At 43.2% G+C, this 22,782-nt stretch overlaps 1 protein-coding gene across 2 annotated transcripts in view; it reads right to left on the bottom strand.

The window, feature by feature from the left end:
* Positions 1-22,782, bottom strand: part of gabrb2a (gamma-aminobutyric acid type A receptor subunit beta2a) — a 140,301-nt gene that overhangs the window by 99,548 nt on the left and 17,971 nt on the right. For both annotated transcript variants that reach the window (XM_046324395.1, XM_046324394.1), the window contains exon 4: positions 1,402-1,622. In XM_046324395.1, coding sequence (XP_046180351.1) covers positions 1,402-1,622 — 221 coding nt within the window. The remainder of the gene's footprint in view (positions 1-1,401; positions 1,623-22,782) is intronic.

The following is a 22,782-nucleotide window of genomic DNA, read 5'->3' on the forward strand; positions in this document are numbered from 1 at the left end:
ATTGATAATCATCAGAGACCATGAAAGTGTAAAGCCAGAAGAACCCAACACGGTTGTTCAATCTAGTATGCAGTAGTGTGGAGACCCAAATGGTTAGTGAGGATGAAACAAGTCTAGATTCCTTGGTGGACGGACTAGCTATGAAGGGCTATGAGCCTGTGAAATCCCTTTTCCCTCAACCAAACACATCTCCTCTTTCTGTACGCTACTGTTTCATTATTGAATGATAAAACACCAAAGAAACCAACCCCGTATGTAGTGCTTAGAACCAGATGGTCAATCATGAGAAAACGTCTCCATACCTAGATAGACTGAAAGGATATGACTCCATACCTAGGTAGACTGAAAGGTTATGGCTCCATACCTAGGTAGACTGAAAGGTTATGACTCCATACCTAGGTAGATGAAAATATATGAATCCATACCTAGGTAGATGAAAGGTTATGACTCCATACCTAGGTAGACTGAAAGGTTATGGCTCCATACCTAGGTAGACTGAAAGGTTATGGCTCCATACCTAGGTAGATGAAAGGTTATGACTCCATACCTAGGTAGACTGAAAGGTTATGACTCCATACCTAGGTAGACTGAAAGGTTATGGCTCCATACCTAGGTAGATGAAAGGTTATGACTCCATACCTAGGTAGACTGAAAGGTTATGACTCCATACCTAGGTAGATGAAAGGTTATGACTCCATACCTAGGTAGACTGAAAGGTTATGACTCCATACCTAGGTAGACTGAAAGGTTATGACTCCATACCTAGGTAGACTGAAAGGTTATGACTCCATACCTAGGTAGATGAAAGGATATGACTCCATACCTAGGTAGATGAAAGGATATGACTCCATACCTAGGTAGATGAAAGGATATGACTCCATACCTAGGTAGATGTAAGGATATGACTCCATACCTAGGTAGATGAAGGTTATGACTCCATACCTAGGTAGACTGAAAGTTTATGACTCCATACCTAGGTAGATGTAAGGATATGACTCCATACCTAGATAGATGAAAGGATATGACTCCATACCTAGGTAGACTGAAAGGATATGACTCCATACCTAGGTAGATGAAAGGTTATGACTCCATACCTAGGTAGACCGAAAGGTTATGACTCCATACCTAGGTAGATGAAAGGATATGACTCCATACCTAGATAGATGAAAGGATATGACTCCATACCTAGGTAGATGAAAGGATATGATATTCCTCACCCTCAACTACCTCGCCTCTGTTTCTCCTACAGTGCTTTACTGATCACAACCAAGCAATGAAAGATATTGATAATCCTCACAGACTATGAAAGTGTAGAAGGCTACAGAACCCAAACCGTTTTTTCAATAGCAACCGATCAATTATTGCTCATTGGAAATCATCAAAAACAATGAAATCCCTTACCGGAGACCATAGAGAACGGTGCCGTCCGGATGCAGTCGGATCATTCTGTTCTTGACCGTGACGCCGTGGACGAAGGACTTTTTATCGTTGAGGAAATAGGTGTCGGGAACCCAGAGCGAGTCGGCTACCCTGTTATCCAGAGTCAGGTTGAGGGCTATCTCAGAGTAGGACAGACGCTTGTCCCGCCAGGCCTGCTGGAAGTACATGGTCAACGTGTAGTCCTGGAGGAGAGGGGGAGGAAAGAGACGAGTCAGTAAACGAGTGGAGAGAGGGATAGGTATCTGAAACTACATGGTCAACGTGTCGTCCTGGAGGAGAGGGGGAGGAGAGAGAAGAGTCAGTGAATGAGTGGAGAGAGGGATAGATGGGATAGGTATCTGAAACTACATGGTCAACGTGTCGTCCTGGAGGAGAGGGGGAGGAGAGAGAAGAGTCAGTAAATGAGTGGAGAGAGGGATAGATGGGATAGGTATCTGAAACTACATGGTCAACGTGTCGTCCTGGAGGAGAGGGGGAGGAAAGAGACGAGTCAGTAAACGAGTGGAGAGAGGGATAGATGGGATAGGTATCTGAAACTACATGGTCAACGTGTCATCCTGGAGGAGAGGGGGAGGAGAGAGAAGAGTCAGTGAATGAGTGGAGAGGGATAGGTATCTGAAACTACATGGTCAACATGTAAATCCTGGAAGAGAGGGGTAGAATGGATAAACCTACTGGACTGTACTAAAGTCAGAAATTCACATAGTTGATTATCTTTATCAGATGATGAATAACAGATTACATTTCATTCTGAATACATTTGGGCCATTTTGTTCTGTCAGAATTTGAGGTGTTTTTTTAATGTATTTTTTAAGAAACTAGTCTTCATGCAACAATGTCAGGTGGCTTCTTAATGTAATTCACGCCTACCAACAAAGTGCTGTGGATGGTCTTGTGCTCTCCCTAGATGCTGAGAAGGCATTTGATCGTGTGGAGTGGTCTTACCTATTATTTGCTCTAAATAAATTTGGTCTGGGGGATAACTTCATAAAATGGGTGAAAGTTTTATATGATGATCCTCAGGCTGCTGTCCTTACTAATGGGCTAAGGTCAAATAGCTTCTCTATACACAGAGGTACCAGACAGGGCTGTCCTTTATCCCCCCTCCTCTTTGCACTCGTTATGGAACCACTGGCCGAGGCCATCAGGGTAACGCCTGCTATACAGGGGCTGCTCATTGGTGATGTTCACCATAAAATAAGCTTGTATGCTGATGATGTCCTGATATTCATCTCTAGTCCTGAGACTTCAATTACATCTCTTATTAATATTATTGAATTATTCAGCGAATTCTCAGGCTACAAGATTAACCTAACTAAGTCAGAGGCTATGTCACTTGGTAGCCTACACTCTGTACCTAATACTTCTCCCCCCTTCCCTTTTAAATGGTCTCCCTCAGGTTTCATGTATCTGGGTATATTTGTAACTCCTAAATTCCAGCAAATGTACAAAGCCAATTTTGTTCCCTTGTTTGATACAATAAGACAGGATCTGGAGCGCTGGAACTCTCTCCTGATTTCTTGGTTGGGTAGAATATCCCTCTTGAAAATGAACATTTTACCTAGACTACTTTACCCAATCCAAATGATCCCAGTATTACTCTCCAATAAGGTAATAAAGGATGTAAATGGATGGCTAAGTTCCTTTATATGGAGTAAACGCAAGCCAAGACTTAAGATGGCAATATTGCAGCTGCCAAGTTCTATGGGCGGCTTAGACCTGCCCAATATCAGGTTCTATTAGTGATGACTCCTCTATTTGGTTAGACATTGAGACTTCTCTTTCAAAATACCCCTTACAGGATCTTTTATTTTTCAGAAGTTTCAAGTCTGTAGAAGGTCTCTGCAATAACCCCGTTACACTTAACACACTCAAAGTATGGAGGTCAGTTCAACACTTCCTGGGAAGGTCCAAACTAACCTCTGCTCTTACCCCAAATCTTAACAACCCAGATTTCAGTCCAGGATTGCTGGATGCTGGCTTTAACTTATGGCTTAATAAGGGCATACGCAGGCTAAATGACTTATTTGCTGATAATATTTTGTTGTCATTTGAGCAGATGGTTGAGAAATATCGACTCCCAAAGCAGGACTTTTTCCGCTTCCTACAAGTAAGACATTATATTCTGAAGAGCACCACCTTAATTGGTAACCCTGATGTGTCTGTCATTGAAATAATGCTTTTTTTCCCACAAAGGAAAATGTCTGTAAGTCTGTTTTATGATACTTTAAGGTCCTTTTCTGCTGTCAACACACAGACGGTAAAACAAGTGTGGGAGAAAGAATTGTCTGTTACTATTGACGAAGAGATGTGGGAGGACATTTGGAGATATGCAAAAACAATATCTATATGTAATCGTACTAGTGCAATCCAATTAAGAATAATACACAGATTGCATATATCCCCAAATCTCAGACATGCTTTTAGCCCCACTTCCTCTTCCCCTCAGTGTCTTAAATGCAAAACTGATACAGGCACCCTAACACATTGTTTATGGTCATGTACCAAAATACAAAGAAACTACTGGACTGGTGTTCTGCAAGAAATTGAAAAGATCCTAGGGGTTGATCTAGAATTGGACCCAGTTTCTTTATTGTTGGGTCTCCCTAGTAGGCATGTTACTTCTGTGGGTAAAGGGAGGCTTTACAACATCCTTACCTTCGCAGCGAGGAAAAACATCCTTTTACAGTGGATTAGTGATAAGGTTCCTTCTATTAAAGATTGGCATAAGATACTATTTGAATGGGTGCCTCTGGAATATCTGACATGTACATTGCATTCTAAAACAGACCAGTTCTACAAAGTATAGGAACCTTATCTAAATTACCTAGAACCTGAGGTATCAGCTATTATGCTGCAAGGATTCTCTTAGAATGGCGGGGATCTATGTATTTCAGAACTACACTGTACGTTCCATGTGTGGAACCTAACCTCTTTGTTTAAAATGTATGTATTGAGAGACGCAATGATGGTGACGGGGTGAGAGAAGCACCGAGCGGGAAGAGGAAAATGGTCTGTGTGTGTGTGTGTGTGTGTGTGTGTGTGTGTGTGTGTGTGTGTGTGTGTGTGTGTGTGTGTGTGTGTGTGTGTGTGTGTGTGTGTGTGTGTGTGTGTGTGTGTGTGTGTGTGTGTGTGTGTGTGTGTGTGTGTGTGTGTGTGTGTGTGTGTGTGTGTGTGTGTGTGTGTGTGTGTGTGTGTGTGTGTGTATATGCATGGGTATATGTATGTGTATGTATGTGTATGTATGTATGTGTATATCTATGCGCGTAGATATGTGTACATTGTTGCTGTTTTTCATGTTTTTTTTCTGTTTTTCTGGTGAAAATGGTGAAATTCCAATAAAAATACTGTTACAAAAAAAAGAAACTAGTCTTCAGATAGATGTGTACTATACTAGATAACTTCATACTGTCATGTTTTGTCATTGGTTATCATGTCTTGTCTCTGTGCTTCCCTTCTTTTCGTTTCCCTCTGCTGGTCTTATTAGGTTCTTTCTCTCTTCCCCTCCCTCTCTCCCTCTCTCGCTCTCTCTCCCTATCGTTCCGTTCCTGCTCCCAGCTGTTCCTCATTTACTCTTTTCACACCTGTCCCCTATTTTGCCCTCTGATTAGAGCCACTATTTCTCCCTCTGTTTTCCGCTTCTGTCCTTGTCGGATCCTTGTATGATGTTCGCTGTTCTGTGTCCTTGTCTCGCCCTGTCGTGTTTTGTCTTCTTCAGATGCTGCGTGTGAGCAGGTGTTTTAGTCTGCTACGGTCGGTGCCTTCCCGAAGCAACCTGCAGTCTATGGTCGAGTCTCCAGTCAGTCCTCTCTACTGACGAGTGGATTTAAGTTTTTCCTGTTTTGTTTTATCCTTGATATTTCCAGGATTATTACTTTTGTCATATACTGGAATAAAGACTCTGTTTTCGTTAAGTCGCGTTTGGGTCCTCATTCATCAGCATAACACATACAGGCTACTCTGTGTGATGGTGTCTTTTTGAGGGGTATAATGCGTTTTGATATGCAAAAAAATGTAGGACTATGTCAACAGTGGACTAATGCAGAGTTTCCCAAACTCGGACCTGGGCTTTCTCTCTCACTGTCTCTCTCTCTCTCTCTCTCTCTCTCTCTCTCTCTCTCTCTCTCTCTCTCTCTCTCTCTCTCTCTCTCCTCTCTCTCTCTCTCTCTCTCTCTCTCTCTCTCTCCTCTCTCTCTCTCTCTGCCTCTCTCTCTCTCTCTCTCTGCCTCTCTCTCTCTCTCTCTCTCTCTCTCTCTCTCTCTCTCTCTCTCTCTCTCTCTCTCTCTCTCTCTCTCTCTCTCTCTCTCTCTCTCTCTCTGCCTCTCTCTCTCTCTCTCTGCCTCTCTCTCTCTCTCTCTCTCTCTCTCTCTCTCTCTCTCTCTCTCTCTCTCTCTCTCTGCCTCTCTCTCTCTCTCTCTCTCTCTCTCTCTCTCTCTCTCTCTCTGCCTCTCTCTCTCTCTCTGCCTCTCTCTCTTTCTGCCTTCTCTCTCTTTCTCTCTCTCTCTTTCTCTCTCACTCCCTAATACCCTCCCTAACAACCACCAGAGAGAGGACTGCAGCATGGTAGCATCATCTCTGTTACCGAGCAGATTGTAATAAAATCAAGTGGAAAACAGAACATGATACACAGGAAGCCAGTAAAACGTTTATATCTATTTTATATCTGCAGCACATTTATCTCCTCTGGTTGTGTTTTACCAACCTGGTCTTTAATCCCTCGGGAGTCAAAATATCCTCAATATATTCATGCTTTGCACATAAAAAATGACTCATAATTTGCATGCACTATACAATAGTATTATATTGAAATGATCTACTACCAGTATGGTCAAGCAGATACCTCCAGTGCACAGCTCTATGTTCTACTGTCTACAGCTCTATGTTCTACTGTCCCTGGCTCTCTGTTCTGTCCACAGCTCTCTGTTCTACTGTCTACAGCTCTATGTTCTACTGTCCCTGGCTCTCTGTTCTGTCCACAGCTCTCTGTTCTACTGTCTACAGCTCTATGTTCTACTGTCCCTGTTCTGTCCACAGCTCTCTGTTCTACTGTCTATAGCTCTATGTTATACTGTCCACAGCTCTGTGTTCTACTGTCCACAGCTCTATGCTCTACTGTCCACAGCTCTATGCTCTACTGTCCACAGTTCTACTGTCCACAGCTCTATGTTCTACTGTCTACAGCTCCATGTTCTACTGTCCACAGCTCTATGTTCTACTGTCCACAGCTCTATGCTCTACTGTCCACAGCTCTATGTTCTACTGTCCACAGCTCTATGTTCTCCATGTTCTACTGTCCACAGCTCCATGTTCTACTGTCCACAGCTCTATGTTCTACTGTCCACAGCTCTATGCTCTACTGTCCACAGTTCTACTGTCCACAGCTCTATGCTCTACTGTCCACAGTTCTACTGTCCACACATGATACTGCTGGTCTCTCACTGTAAATATACAGGCTGTCTGTACTGACACTGTAGATACATCTGAGGAGAATGACGTTGATGCTTGGACAGTCTTGGCCCCTTCTGTCAAGTGAATTAAATAATTAAAGTAAAGCAGATTGTTCAGCAGAAAAAGCCCTATGGCCATGTTCATAGTAACAGGATTATATTTGATGGAGAGAGATGATTGATCCCCTCAATAAGATGCTGCTAAAATGAAAGTAATAATCTCTCTCTCTCTCTCTCTCTCTCTCTCTCTCTCTCTCTCTCTCTCTCTCTCTCTCTCTCTCTCTCTCTCTCTCTCTCTCTCTCTCTCTCTCTCTCTCTCTCCACTGTGATATTAGCAAAGGTTCATAATGAGAACTGTAAAAACATATTGTGTGTGGTGTAATAACAGACTCACAGATGGTCCAGTTTACCCCCTCTTTGACATCAATGGAGCTCCGCTCAGAGAGGGAACAACACACACACACACACACACACACACACACACACACACACACACACACACACACACACACACACACACACACACACACACACACACACACACACACACACACACACACACACACACACACACACACACACACACACTACTAGTCCCTCACTACCTTATTCACAGGACCAAAACCCACACCAACCCAACTCTCTGTCAATAAAGCAGATTCTGTACAGAACAGAACTGAACCACTCTGTCAGTTTGTGTGTTTCTCCCTTCCTAGCTCTGAGTGTTTCAAGCCTAATGTTTATATTTGGATTATATTATTGCTGTAATGCACATTTGCTTTAATGCTTTCTTCCCACCCCAGATTGGGATAAATGTTATCATCATCACCCACAGAGATTGACATAACAAGCTATCTCCTCTCCTCTCCTCTCCTCTCGTCTCCTCTCCTCTCCTCTCCTCTCCTCTCCTCTCCTCTCCTCTCCTCTCCTCTCCTCTCCTCTCCTCTCCTCTCCTCTCCTCTCATCTCCTCTCTCTCTCTCATCTCCTCTCTTCTCTCCTCTCCTCTCAACTCCTCTCCTCTCAACTCTCTCTTCTCAACTCCTCTCCTCTCCACTCCTCTCATCTCCTCTCATCCTCTCCTCTTCTCTCAACTCCTCTCAACTCCTCTCATCTCATCTCCTCTCCGATTCTCTCCTCTCCTCCCATCTTCTCTCATCTCCTCTCCTCTTCTCTCAACTCCTCTCATCTCCTCTCCTCTCATCTCCTCTCCTCTTCTCTCCTTCTCTCCTTCTCTCTGTGCAATATTACAGTCACACAGCAGATGGAGAGACAGGAGAGGTCTGGTGGAAAGGTGAAGGGGACAGCTCAGCATCTATACAATCTCCACAACATGATGACCAACCACAGAGAGACTCATTGTCCAATCAGAGAGTGTGATCAGTCTCACAATACAATACAATCTTCATTACCCTTGTCACTATTCCACAAGACCACTGCGCCACTCAGGAGTCCTTGACTAGAGCAGCCTTGCTCTGAGACTACATTGATCATCATAGAGAGAGAGAAAGAGAGAGGGGGGAGATACAGAGAAACATAGGGAGAAATAGAGAGAAGGGGAGAGGGAGAGAGAGAGAGTAGTGACAGGAAATGCATTAGACCTAGCTTGTTATGAGCACCGTTACCACAATTACCACCATTACCTCCATTACCAGAATTACCACCGTTACCACAATTACCACCGTTACCACAATTACCACCATTACCTCCATTACCAGAATTACCACCGTTACCACAATTACCACCGTTACCACAATTACCACCATTACCTCCATTACTAGAATTACCACCGGTCCCACAATTACCATCGTTACCACAATTACCACCATTACCTCCATTACCAGAATTACCACCGTTACCACAATTACCATCGTTACCGAATTACCACCGTTAACACAATTACCATCGTTAACACAATTACCACCATTACCTCCATTACCAGAATTACCACCGTTACACAATTACCATATTGCAGAAAATACCACCGTTACCACAATTACCATCGTTACCACAATTACCACAATTACTAGAATTACCATCGTTACCACAATTACCACAGTTACCACAATTACCATCGTTACCACAATTACCACCATTACCTCCATTACCAGAATTACCACCGTTTTTACCATCGTTACCACAATTACCACCATTACCTCCATTACTAGAATTACCACCGTTACCACAATTACCATCGTTACCGAATTACCACCGTTACCACAATTACCATCGTTACCACAATTACCACAATTACTAGAATTACCACCGGTCCCACAATTACCACCGTTACCACAATTACCAAAATGATCTACTGCCGTTATAAATATAACTATACTAAACAAAAATATATATTTAAAATGCAACCATTTCAAATATTTTACTGAGTTACAGATCATATAAGAAAATCAGTCAATTTAAATAAATAAATTAGGCCCTAATCTATGGATTTCACGTGACTGGATAGTGGTGCAGCCTGGGAGGCCTACTCACTTGGCAGCCAGGCCCAACCAATCAGAGTGAGTTTTTCCCCACAAAAGGGCTTCATTACAAACTCCTCTCCTCACCTCTCCACTCCTTGGTTGTATCACCAGTTGAAGGACTGGATAGATTTCCACTACAGCCCTATTACTTTCACCTGTCATATCCTGTCCTGTCATATCCTGTCCTGTTACATCCTGTCCTGTCACATCCTGTCACATCCTGTCATATCCTGTCTTCACTTCTCCCTTTTATTAATTATTTGTTTCACCTTTACTTAACCAGGGAAGTCCTTTATATAACCAGGGAAGTCCTCTACATAACCAGGGAAGTCCTTTATATAACCAGGGAAGTCCTTTATATAACCAGGGAAGTCCTTTATATAACCAGGGAAGTCCTTTATATAACCAGGGAAGTCCTTTATATAACCAGGGAAGTCCTCTACATAACCAGGGAAGTCCTCTATATAACCAGGGAAGTCCTCTATATAACCAGGGAAGTCCTTTATATAACCAGGGAAGTCCTCTATATAACCAGGGAAGTCCTCTATATAACCAGGTAAGTCCTCTATTTAACCAGGGAAGTCCTCAATATAACCAGGGAAGTCCTTTATATAACCAGGGAAGTCCTCTATATAACCAGGGAAGTCCTCTACATAACCAGGGAAGTCCTTTATTTAACCAGGGAAGTCCTCTACATAACCAGGGAAGTCCTCTATATAACCAGGGAAGTCCTCTATATAACCAGGGAAGTCCTCTACATAACCAGGGAAGTCCTTTATTTAACCAGGGAAGTCCTCTACATAACCAGGGAAGTCCTTTATATAACCAGGGAAGTCCTCTATATATGTCTACTACTCTCCTTTCCTTCTCCTCGCCTTCGCTCCACCCCCTCAGACGAGAGGGAGAACGGGAGAGAGAGAACAAGAGAGAGAGAGAGAGAACTTTCTCCAATGCAGAAGTCGTTATCTCCACCGTGATACCACGAAAATAATTTCACAATGCCAATAGGGCCTCAAAACCTAATGTCTACCTGGCCCACCACTCCAAATAGACTTGAACAGCCTTTACGACCAGATCCACCTCTACAATGCAGCAATCCCAACTTTTGCCAGGACCCTGAAGGACGTCACCCTCAACCGTGGTCCCAGCACCTCACACAGCAGCAACAGAGTAACAAACACCCCACCCAGACCAGCAAGACACCCTCCCAGACCTGCAAGACCCCTTCCTGAAGGACCTGCACCCAGAGAACCGACGCCAAGAGGACCTACACCCAGACCACAGCATCACCAGCTACACCCCAACCAGCTAAAACCACCCCAAACTCTGGCCACACTCTATATAGGCCCCTCCATATCAGACCTATGCCCCCTCTGCCCAACCTCATGTCCCCTGCCCCTTGCCCCTGCAGCAAGGCCATCAACATGACAACAGGACATATGCCCAAGTCTTGAGCAGAGCAATAGGCCCAAGCACCACTATTACACCCACCCAAGCCCCATCCTGCGACCTACGAGGTATGTATCAGATACTCAACGTGCTCTGCTCACACCTACTGTGATGGTCCGGGCCTAAATCACACAAAAACAACACTAGACACTATGGAACACAAAGCTTTTACTATCAAATCCTGGAATGTACAAGGTCTGAGGTCATCTGCCTTTGGCTTAAAGAGCAGGAACCCAGACTTCATCAAAGAAATGAGGAATATAGACATTGTCATCCTACAAGAAAAGGAGATGAACCAACTGGTTGCCCTCTAGGTTACAGAGAGCTTGTAGTCCCATCCACCAAACTACCAGGTGTGAAACAGGGTAGAGACTCAGGTGGTATGCTAATTTGGCATAGAGCAGACCTAACCCACTCTAATATATTAGTCAAAACAAGAACATTTTACATCTGCTAGAAATGAATAAGGAAATGATCTCAGATAAAAATGTCCTCAAGTGTGCTACCTATATCCCTCCAATAGAATCCCCATACTTTAATGAAGACAGCTTCTCCATCCTAGAGGGGGAGATCAATCATTTCCAGGCCCAGGGACATGTACTAGTCTGTGGCGACCTACATGCCAGAACTGGACAATAACCTGACAGCCTCAGCACACAGGAGGACAAACACCTACGTAGAGGGGACATCATTCCCTCCCTTAAAATATGCCGCCCTAGACACAACTAAGACAACATAACCAACAAAAACGGGTCACAACTCAGCTCTGTCGGACGCTGGGTATGTATATACACAATAGTAGGCTTTGAGGGGACAGTTGAAGTCAGAAGTTTACATTCACCTTAGCCTAATACATTTAAACTCAGCTTTTCACCATTTCTGACATTTGATCCTAGCAAAATTCCCTGTCTTAGGTCAGTTAGGGTCACCACTTTATTTTAAGAATGTGAAATGTCAGAATAATAGTAGAGAGAATGATTTATTTCAGCTTTAATTTCTTTCATCACATTCCCAGTATTCACATTCCTTTTCCCAGTTGGTAGCATTGCCCTTTAAATTGTTTAACATGGGTCAAACATTTCAGGGAGCCTTCCACAAGCTTCCCACAATAAGTTGGGTGAATTTTAGCCCATTCCTCCTGACAGAGCTGGTGTAACTGAGTCAGACTTGTAGACCTCCTTGCTCGCACACACTTTTCCAGTTCTGCTCACAAAATTTCTATAGAATTGAGGTCAAGGCTTTGGAATGGCCACTCCAATACCTTGACTTTGTTGTCCTTAAGCCATTTTGCCACAACTTTGGAAGTATGATTGGGGTCATTGTCCATTTGGAAGACCCATTTGCGACCAAGCTTTAAGTTTCTGACTGATGTCTTGAAATGTTGCTTCAGTATATCCACATAATTTCCCCCTCCTCATGATGCCATCTATTGTGTGAAATGCACCAGTCCCTCCTGCAGCAAAGCACCCCCACAACATGATGCTGCCACCCCCATGCTTCACAGTTGGGATGGTGTTCTTCGGCTTGCAAGCCTCCCCCTTTTTCCTCCAAACATAACAATGATCATTATGGCCAAACAGTTCTATTTTTGTTTGATCAGACCAGAGAACATTTCTCCAAAAAGTACAATCTTTGTCCCCATGTGCAGTTGCAAACCGTAGTCTGGCCTTTTTATGGTGGTTTTGGAGCAGTGGCTTCTTCCTTGCTGAGCGGCCTGTCAGTTTATGTCGATATAGAACTCGTTTTACTGTGGACATACTTTTGTACCCGTTTCCTCCAGCATCTTCACAAGGTCCTTTGCTGCTGTTCTGGGATTGATTTGCACTTTTGCACCAACGTACGTTCATCTCTAGGAGGCAGAACTGGATTCTCCAATTACGTTGAATGAACTACAGGACAAAATGCAAACCCTCCAACCCAAAAAGGCATGTGGGGTTGATGGTATCCTAAATTAAATGATAAAATATACAGACCACAAATTCCAATTGGCTAAACTTAAACTCTTTAACATCATCCTCAGCGCTGACATTTTCCCAAATTTTTGGAACCAAGGACTGATCCCCCCCAATCCACAAAGTGTGGAGACAAATTTGACCCCAATGACTACTGTGGAATATGGGTCAACAACAACCTTGGTAAAATCCTCTGCATTGTCACTACTAGCAGACTCATACATTTCCTCAGTGAAAACAATGTACTGAGCAAATGTCAAATGGACTTTTTACCAAATTATCGTACGACAGACCACGTATTCATCCTGCACACTCTAATAGACAAACATACCAAAACAAAGGCAAATTCTTCTCATGCTTTGTTGATAAACAAATAAATACACTCAATTTGGCACAAGGGTCTGCTATAAAAATGGATGGAAAGGGGTGTTGGGTGAAAAAACATGGCATTATAAAATCCATGTACACAAACAACATGGGTGCAGTTCAAATGGTTAAAAAAAAAACATTTCTTTCCGCCGGGCCGGAGGTTCAGACAGGGATGCATCTTAAGCCCCACCCTCTTCAACATATATATCAATGAAGTGGCGAGGACACTAGAACAGTCTGCGGTACCCGGGCTCACCCTACTAGAATCGGAAGTCAAATGTCTACTGTTTGCTGATGACCTGGTGCTTCTGTCACCAACCAAAGAGGGCCTACAGCAGCACCTAGATCTTCTGCAGATTCTGCCAGACCTGTGCCCTGTGCTCCAAAAAAGGTCCAGTTGCCAGGATCACGAATACAAATTCCTTCTAGACACCGTTGCCCTAGAGCACACAAAAAACGATACATACCTCGGCCTAAACATCAGCACCACATGCAACTTCCACAAATCTGAGAGACAAGGCTAGAAGGGCCTTCTATACCATCAAAAGGAACATCAGATTCGACATCCCAATTAGGATCTGGCTAAAATACTTGAATCAGTTATAGAACCCATTGCCTTTATGGTTATGAGGTCTGGGGTCCCCTCAACAACCAAGAATTCACAAAATGGGACAAACATCAAATTGAGACTCTGCATGCAGAATTCTACAAAATGACCCTCAGTGTACAATGTAAAGCACCAAACAATGCATGCAGAGCAGAATTAGGCCGATAACAGCTAATTATCAAAATACAGAAAAGAGCTGTTAAATTTTACAACCACTTAAACGGAAGGGATTCCCAAACCTTCCATAACAAACCATCACCTACAGAGAGATGAACCTGGAGATGAGTCCCCTAAGCAAGCTGGTCCTGGGGCTCTGTTCACAAACACAAACAGACCACACAGAGCCCCAGGACAGCAACACAATTAGACCCAACCAAATCATGACAAAACTAAAAGATTGGAAAGAATTACAAAAAAACCAAGCAAACTAGAATGCTACTTGGCCCTAAACAGAGAATACACAGTGGCAGAATACCTGACCACTGTGACTAACCCAAAATGAAGGAAATCTTTGACAATATACAGACTCAGTGAGCATAGCCTTGCTATTGAGAAAGGCCCCCAAAGGCAGACCTGAATCTCAAGAGAAGACAGGCTCTGAACACTGCCCACAAAATGAGGTGGAAACTGAGCTGCACTTCCTAACCTCCTGCCCAATGTATGACCATATTAGAGACACATATTTTCCTCAGATTACACAGATCCACAAAGAATTCAAAAACAAATCCAATTTTGAAAAACTCCCATATCTACTGGGTGAAATACCACAGTGTGTCATCACAGCAGCAAGATTTGTGACCTGTTGCCACAAGAAAAGGTCAACCAGTGAAGAACAAACACCATTGTAGTAAATACAACCCATATTTATGTTTATTTATTTTCCCTTTTGTCCTTGAACTATTTTCACATTGTTACAACACTAAATATACATAATATGACACCTGAAATGTCATTATTATTTTGAAACTTCTGTGAGTGTAATGTTTACTGTTCATTTTGATTGTTTATTTCATTTTTGTTGATGAGAGAGAGAGAGAGAGAGAGAGAGAGAGAGAGAGAGAGAGAGAGAGAGAGAGAGAGAGAGAGAGAGAGAGAGAGAGAGAGAGAGAGAGAGAGAGAGAGAGAGAGAGAGAGAGAGAGACAGAGAGAGAGAGAGAGAGAGAGAGAGAGAGAGAGAGAGAGAGAGAGAGAGAGAGAGAGAGAGAGAGAGAGAGAGAGAGAGAGAGAGAGAGAGAGAGAGAGAGAGAGAGAGAGAGAGAGAGAGAGAGAGCAAGAAAGAGAAAGGGGGCAGTGGGGCCTTGGTTAGCTAAATGCGCTGCATTTAGAAATGTCTTTGCAGTGGGGAGGCTCGCGGAGGGATGCTCACGGTGGGGATGCTCGCTGTGGGGATGCTTGCGATGGCTAGTTAAATGAAACAGTCCGGATCAGGGTGGAGCCTGCCTGCCTGCTAGCCATCTACACCCCATGGGTCTTCTCTTTTTAAAATGTGTATGTATCATTTTGTTTTAACAGAAATACCTTATTTACATAAGTATTCAGACCCTTTTGTTATGAGACTAAACATTTAGTTCAGGTGCATCCTGTTTCAATTTATAATCCTTGAGATGTTTCTACAACATGATTGGAGTCCACCTGTGGTAAATTCAATTGATTGGACATGATTTGGAAAGGCAAACACCTGTCTATATTAAGGTCCCACAGTTGACAGTGGATGTCAGAGCAAAAACCAAGCCATGAGGACAAAGGGATTGTCCGTAGAGTTCCGAGACAGGATTGTGTCGAAGCAAAGATCTGGGGAAAGGTACCAAAACATGTATGCACCATATTGGGTCCCCAAGAACACAGGAGCCTCCATCATTCTTAAATTAAAGAAGTTGGTTGAAGTTGGACAGAGCTCCAGAGTTTCTCTGTGGAGATGGGAGAACCTTCCAGAAAGACAACCATCTCTGCAGCACTCAACCAATCAGGCCTTTATGATAGAGTGTCCAGACGGAAGCCAATACGCAGTAAACGGCACATGACAGCCCGCTTGGACTTTGCCAAAAGGCACCTAAAGGACACTCAGACTATGAGATTCTCTGGTCTGATGAAACCAAGGTTGAACTCTTTGACCTGAATGACAAGTGTCACGTAAAGCATGGTGGTGGCAGCATCATGCTGTGGGGATGTTTCTCGGAGGCAGGGACTGGGAGACGAGTCAGGATCGATGAAAACCTGCTCCAGAGAGCTCAGGATCTCAGACTGGGGTGAAGGGTCACCTTCCAACAGGACAACGACCCTAAGCACACAGCCAAGACAACACAGCAGTGGCTTCGGGACAAGTCTCTGAATGTCCTTTAGTGGCCCAGCCAGAGCTCGGACTTGAACCCGATCGAACATCTCTAGAGAGACCTTAAAATAGCTGTGCAGCGACGCTCCCCATCGAACCTGACAGAGTTTGAAAGGATCTGCAGAGAAGAATGGGAGAAACTCCCCAAATACAGGTGTGCCAAGCTTGAAGCATCATACCCAAGAAAACTCGAGGCTATAATCGCTGCCAAAGGTACTTCAACAAAGTACTGAGTAAAGGGTCTGAATACTTGTGTAAATGTGATATTTCTGTTTCTTATTTTTAGTAAATTTGCAAACATTTCTAAAAAAAAAACCTGTGTTTGCTTTGTCATTATGGGGTATCGTGTGTAGATGGATGAGGAAAGAAAGCTATTTAATCCAACGCCTGATAGAACCATTAGACAAGTCATCGGAACATTCCGGTCAGGGCTTCTCATGGTGTGATGGGGTAGCTTGTTCTAAAGACACTCTGCTTTTCTGTTGCATAATATAATGATACTTGAATAGGGCCAGGCTAGACTGTACAATAAAGCTACAGGGACATCTCGTCTAATTCAACCATCAATACACTTGATTAAGTAAAAGCAAGTTCTTGTCAATTAGACTAGAAATTCTTATTTCAGATAACTGTAAATATAAAATAGATGAAAGCAAAGCATAACTATTCCTGATAGGCATAAAAACATTCAACCACGAAGGAAGGCAAAATAAAAAATACTATTGTATTATAGGATTCCTCATTTTGTAAAACTTCAAAGAAATACCCAATTAACCTGCAGTCCTCATGTTCAAGACCCTTGAAATAAAATAAGACCCCTTTTATTCAGTGCAAACAACACATCTCCTTTCCTTTCCTTTTCCTTGACTCTCCTTCTCTTCTTGATTCACCAAACCCCCAAATCATAGTGGAGCGTTGTCATAGCAACAATGAGTAAAAATATCACACGCTTACTTTTCCCACCAGAAGCTGAAAATAAAATGGAACAGAAATCGGTTGTTAGAACAAACAAGATGATCAAAATGGATGCTAATTCACACACTAGACATAAGGTCAGCATACCAAACAACACCCTATTCCCTGTACAGTGCACTGCTTTTGACCAGGGTATGTATCAAGTGTCTCAGAGTAATAGTGCTGATTTCGGATCGGTGTAGTATTTTTTACATGGACATGGGGAACAAACCGGATCCCAGATCAACACTCTGAGATCACTGATACAGCCCCAGAGCCTTATGGGCCTTGGTCAAATGTAGTACAATACATTCTATACATATTACAAACCTTATCTAGGGGTGTGTCTGAAATGGCACCCTTCCCCCTATATAGTGCACTACTTTGACCAGAACCCTACGGGGAATTGGGGCTGTGTTTTCCCTCTGGCCATCTCCCTCCATAATATCAGAGGTCGATAGCCAGATCCCAGCCATCCCTTCCACCCTTCCTCCCTCCCTCGCCCATCCATCCCTCTCTCCCTCCATAATATCAGAGGTCGATAGCCAGATCCCAGCCATCCCTTCCACCCTTCCTCCCTCCCTCGCCCGTCCATCCTTCTTTCCCTCCATAATATCAGTCCATCCCAGCCATCCCTCTCTCCCTCCATAATATCAGAGGTCGATAGCCAGATCCCAGCCATCCCTTCCACCCTTCCTCCCTCCCTCGCCCGTCCATCCCTCTCTCCCTCCATAATATCAGAGGTCGATAGCCAGATCCCAGCCATCCCTTCCACCCTTCCTCCCTCCCAGATCCCAGCCATCCCTTCCACCCTTCCTCCCTCCCTCGTCCATCCCTCTCTCCCTCCATAATATCAGAGGTCGAGATCCCAGCCAGATCCCAGCCATCCCTTCCACCCTTCCTCCCTCCCGCCCGTCGCCCAGTCCATCCCTCTCTCCCTCCATAGCCATCCCTTCCACCCTTCCTCCCTCCCCTCGCCCGTCCATCAGAGGTCGATAGCCAGATCCCAGCCATCCCTTCCACCCTTCCTCCCTCCCTCGCCCGTCCATTCCTCTCTCCCTCCATAATATCAGAGGTCGATAGCCAGATCCCAGCCATCCCTTCCACCCTTCCTCCCTCCCTCGCCCGTCCATCCCTCTCTCCCTCCCTAAACTAACTAACTAACTATCTGAACTAACTAACTATCTGTCTGAACTAACTAAGTATCTGTCTGAAATAACTAACTAACGATTTGTCTGACCTAACTAACTAACTATCTGTCTGAAATAACTAACTAACGATTTTTCTGACCTAACTAACTATCTGTCTGAACTAACTAACTAACTATCTGTCTGAACTAACTAACTAACTATCTGTCTGAACTAACTAACTAACGATTTGTCTGACCTAACTAACTAACTATCTGTCTGAACTAACTAACTAACTATCTGTCTGAACTAACTAACTATCTGTCTGAAATAACTAACTAATGATTTGTCTGACCTAACTAACTAACTATCTGTCTGAACTAACTAAATAACTAACTAACTAACTAATTTTTTAAATGTTTTTATTTATTTTTATTTCACCTTTATTTAACCAGGTAGGCTTGTTGAGAACAAGTTCTCATTTGCAACTGCGACCTGGCCAAGATAAAGCATAGCAGTGTGAACAGACAATACAGAGTTACACATGGAGTAAACAATTAACAAGTCAATAACACAGTAGATAAAAAAGAGAGTCTATATACATTGTGTGCAAAAGGCATGAGGAGGTAGGCGAATAATTACAATTTTGCAGATTAACACTGGAGTGATAAATGATCAGATGGTCATGTACAGGTAGAGATATTGGTGTGCAACAGAGCAGAAAATAAAATAAATAAAAACAGTATGGGGATGAGGTAGGTAAAAATGGGTGGGTTATTTACCGATAGACTATGCACAGCTGCAGCGATCGGTTAGCTGCTCAGATAGCAGATGTTTGAAGTTGGTGAGGGAGATAAAAGTCTCCAACTTCAGCGATTTTTGCAATTCGTTCCAGTCACAGGCAGCAGAGAACTGGAAAGAAAGGCGGCCAAATTAGGTGTTGGCTTTAGGGATGATCAGTGAGATACACCTGCTGGAGCGCGTGCTATGGGTGGGTGTTGCCATCGTGACCAGTGAACTGAGATAAGGCGGAGCTTTACCTAGCATGGACTTGTAGATGACCTGGAGCCAGTGGGTCTGGCGACGAATATGTAGCGAGGGCCAGCCGACTAGAGCATACAGGTCGCAGTGGTGGGTGGTATAAGGTGCTTTAGTGACAACGGATGGCACTGTGATAAACTGCATCCAGTTTGCTGAGTAGAGTGTTGGAAGCTATTTTGTAGATGACATCTCTGAAGTCGAGGATCGGTAGGATAGTCAGTTTTACTAGGGTAAGTTTGGCGGCGTGAGTGAAGGAGGCTTTGTTGCGGAATAGAAAGCCGACTCTAGATTTTATTTTCGATTGGAGATGTTTGACATGAGTCTGGAAGGAGAGTTTACAGTCTAGCCAGACACCTAGGTACTTATAGATGTCCACATATTCAAGGTCGGAACCATCCAGGGTGGTGATGCTGGTCAGGCGTGCGGGTGCAGGCAGCGAACGGTTGAAAAGCATGCATTTGGTTTTACTAGCGTTTAAGAGCGGTTGGAGGCCACGGAAGGAGTGTTGTATGGCATTGAAGCGCGTTTGGAGGTTAGATAGCACAGTGTCCAAGGACGGGCCGGAAGTATATAGAATGGTATCTTCTGCGTAGAGGTGGATCAGGGAATCGCCCGCAGCAAGAGAAACATCATTGATATATACAGAGAAAAGAGTCGGCCCGAGAATTGAACCCTGTGGCACCCCCATAGAGACTGCGAGAGGACCGGACAGCATGCCCTCCGATTTGACACACTGAACTCTGTCTGCAAAGTAGTTGGTGAACCAGGCACGGCAGTCATCAGAAAAACCTGTGACCGGGTGCACCTGAACTAACTAACTAACTAACTATCTGCCTGAACTAACTATCTAACTATCTGTCTGAACTAACTAGCTAACTATCTTTCTGAACTAACTATCTGTCTGAACTAACTAACTAATCAACTATGTGTCTGAACTAACTAACTAACTATCTGTCTGAACCAACTAACTAACTATCTGTCGGAACTGACTATCTGTCTAAACTAACTAACTAACTAACTAACTAACTAACTATCTGTCTGAACTGACTAACTAACTATGTGTCTGAACTAACTAACTAACTAACTAACTATCTGTCTGAACTAACTAACTAACTATGTGTCTGAACTAACTAACAAATGAACTAACTAACTATCTGCCTGAACTAACTAACTAACTATCTGTCTGAACTAACTAACTAACTAACTAACTAACTAACTAACTAACTAACTAACTAACTAACTAACTAACTATGTGTCTGAACTAACTAACAAACGAACTAACTAACACTCTGCCTGAACTAACTAACTAACTATCTGAACTAACTAACTAACTACCTGAACGAAATAGATAACTATATTTCTGAACTAAATAACTATCTGTCTGAACCAACTAACTAACTATCTGTTGGAACTAACTACCTGTCTGAACTAACTAACTAACTAACTAACTAACTAACTAACTAACTAACTAACTAACTAACTAACTAACTATGTGTCTGAACTAACTAACTAACTATCTACCTGAACTAACTAACTAACTAACTAACTAACTAACTAACTAACTAACTAACTATCTACCTGAAATAACTAACTAACTAACTATCTACATGAACTAACTAACGAACTATGTGTCTGAACTAACTAAGTAACTAACTATCTGAACTAACTAACTAACTAACTAACTAACTATCTACCTGAACTAACTAACTAACTATCTACCTGAACTAACTAACTAACTAACTATCTGTCTGAACTAAATAACTAACTCTATTTCTGAACTAACTAACTAACTATGTGTCTGAACAAACAAACTAACTAACTAACTAACTAACTAACTAACAAACTAATTAACTTACTAACTAACTAACTATCTGTCTGAAACCTTTTCCAAAAAGTACAATCTTTGTCCCCATGTGCAGTTGCAAACCGTTGTCTGGCTTTTTAATGGTGGTTTGGAGCAGAGGCTTCTTCCTTGCTGAGCGGCCATTCAGGTTATGTCGATATAGGACTTGTTTTACTGTGGATATAGATACTTTTGTTCCTGTTTCCTTCAGCATCTTCACAAGGTCCTTTGTTGTTGTTCTGGGATTGATTTGCACTTTTCACACCAAAGTACGTTCATCTCTAGGAGACAGAACGAGTCTCCTTCCTGAGCGGTATGACGGCTGCATGATCCCATGGTTTTTATATTATTATATTTTTATATTTTTGTACTATTGCTTGTACAGATGAACGTGGTGCCTTCAGGCATTTGGAAATTGCTCCCATGTATGAACCAGACTTGTGGAGGTCTACAATTATTTTCTTAGGTCTTGGCAGATTTCTTTTGATTTTCCCACGACATCATGGTCAAGCAAAGAGGCACTGAGTTTTAAGGTAGGCCTCGAAATACATCCACAGGTACACCTCCAATTGACTCAAATTATCAGAAGCTTCTAAAGCCATGAAATCATATTCTGGCATTTTTCAAGCTGTTTAAAGGCACAGTCAACTTAGTGTATGTAAACTTCTGACCCACTGGAATTGTGATACCCTGAATTATCAGTGAAATAATCTGTCTGTAAACAATTGTTGGAAAAATGACTTGTGTCATGCACAAAGTAGATGTCCTAACCGTCAGGATGCTCTCAATGTTCCAGGAAGTCCAGGATCCAGTTGCAGAGTTAGGTTTTTAGTCCCAGGATCCTTAGCTTAGTGATGAGCTTAATGGGCACTATGGTGTTGAACGCTGAGCTGTAGTCAATGAATAGCATTCTCATGTAGGTGTTCCTTTTGTCCAGGTGGGAAAGGGCAGTGTGGAGTGAAATAGAGATTGCATCATCTCTGGATCTGTTGGGTGGTAAGCAAATTAGAGTGGGTATAGGGTTTCTGGGATAATGGTGTTGATGTGAGCCATTACCAGCCCTTCAAAGCACTTCATGGCTACGGATGTGAGTGCTATGAGTCTGTAGTCATTTAGGCAGGTCCCTTAGTGTTCTTGGGCACAGGCACTATGCTGGTCTGCTTGAAACATGTTGGTATTACAGACTATTACAGACTATTGGTATTACAGACTCAATCAGGGACATATTGAAAATGTCAGTGAAGACAGCACATGGTCAGCACATGCCCAGAGCACACGTCCTGGTATTCGTCTGGCCCCGCAGCCTTGTGAATGTTGAGCTCTTTAAAGGTCTTACTCACGTCGGCTATGGAGAGTGTGATCACACAGTGGTCCGGAACAGCTGGTGCTCTCATGCATACCTCAGTGTTGCTTGCCGTGAAGTGAGCATAGAAGTGATTTAGCTCGTCTGGTAGGCTCGTGTCACTGGGCAGCTCGTGGCTGTGCTTCCCTTTGTAGTCTATACTAGTTGGCAAGCCCTGCCACATAAGACGAGCGTCTCGTATGTACAAAATAAGTTACAAATAACGCAAAAGAGAACACATAACACAATTGGTTGGGCGCCCGTAAAACTGCTGCCATTTCTTTCGCCGCCATTTTAATATGGTTGAACAGTTGTAGGGTTGTATGGTAATGATAGTAATGAACACAACATTCACGCCCCACTAATTCATCTCAACCACAGCTGCTTGCTTTAAATCTGTTAAT

Source organism: Oncorhynchus gorbuscha, linkage group LG23 (assembly GCF_021184085.1).
Source record: "Oncorhynchus gorbuscha isolate QuinsamMale2020 ecotype Even-year linkage group LG23, OgorEven_v1.0, whole genome shotgun sequence".
Taxonomy (NCBI): Eukaryota; Metazoa; Chordata; class Actinopteri; order Salmoniformes; family Salmonidae; genus Oncorhynchus; species Oncorhynchus gorbuscha.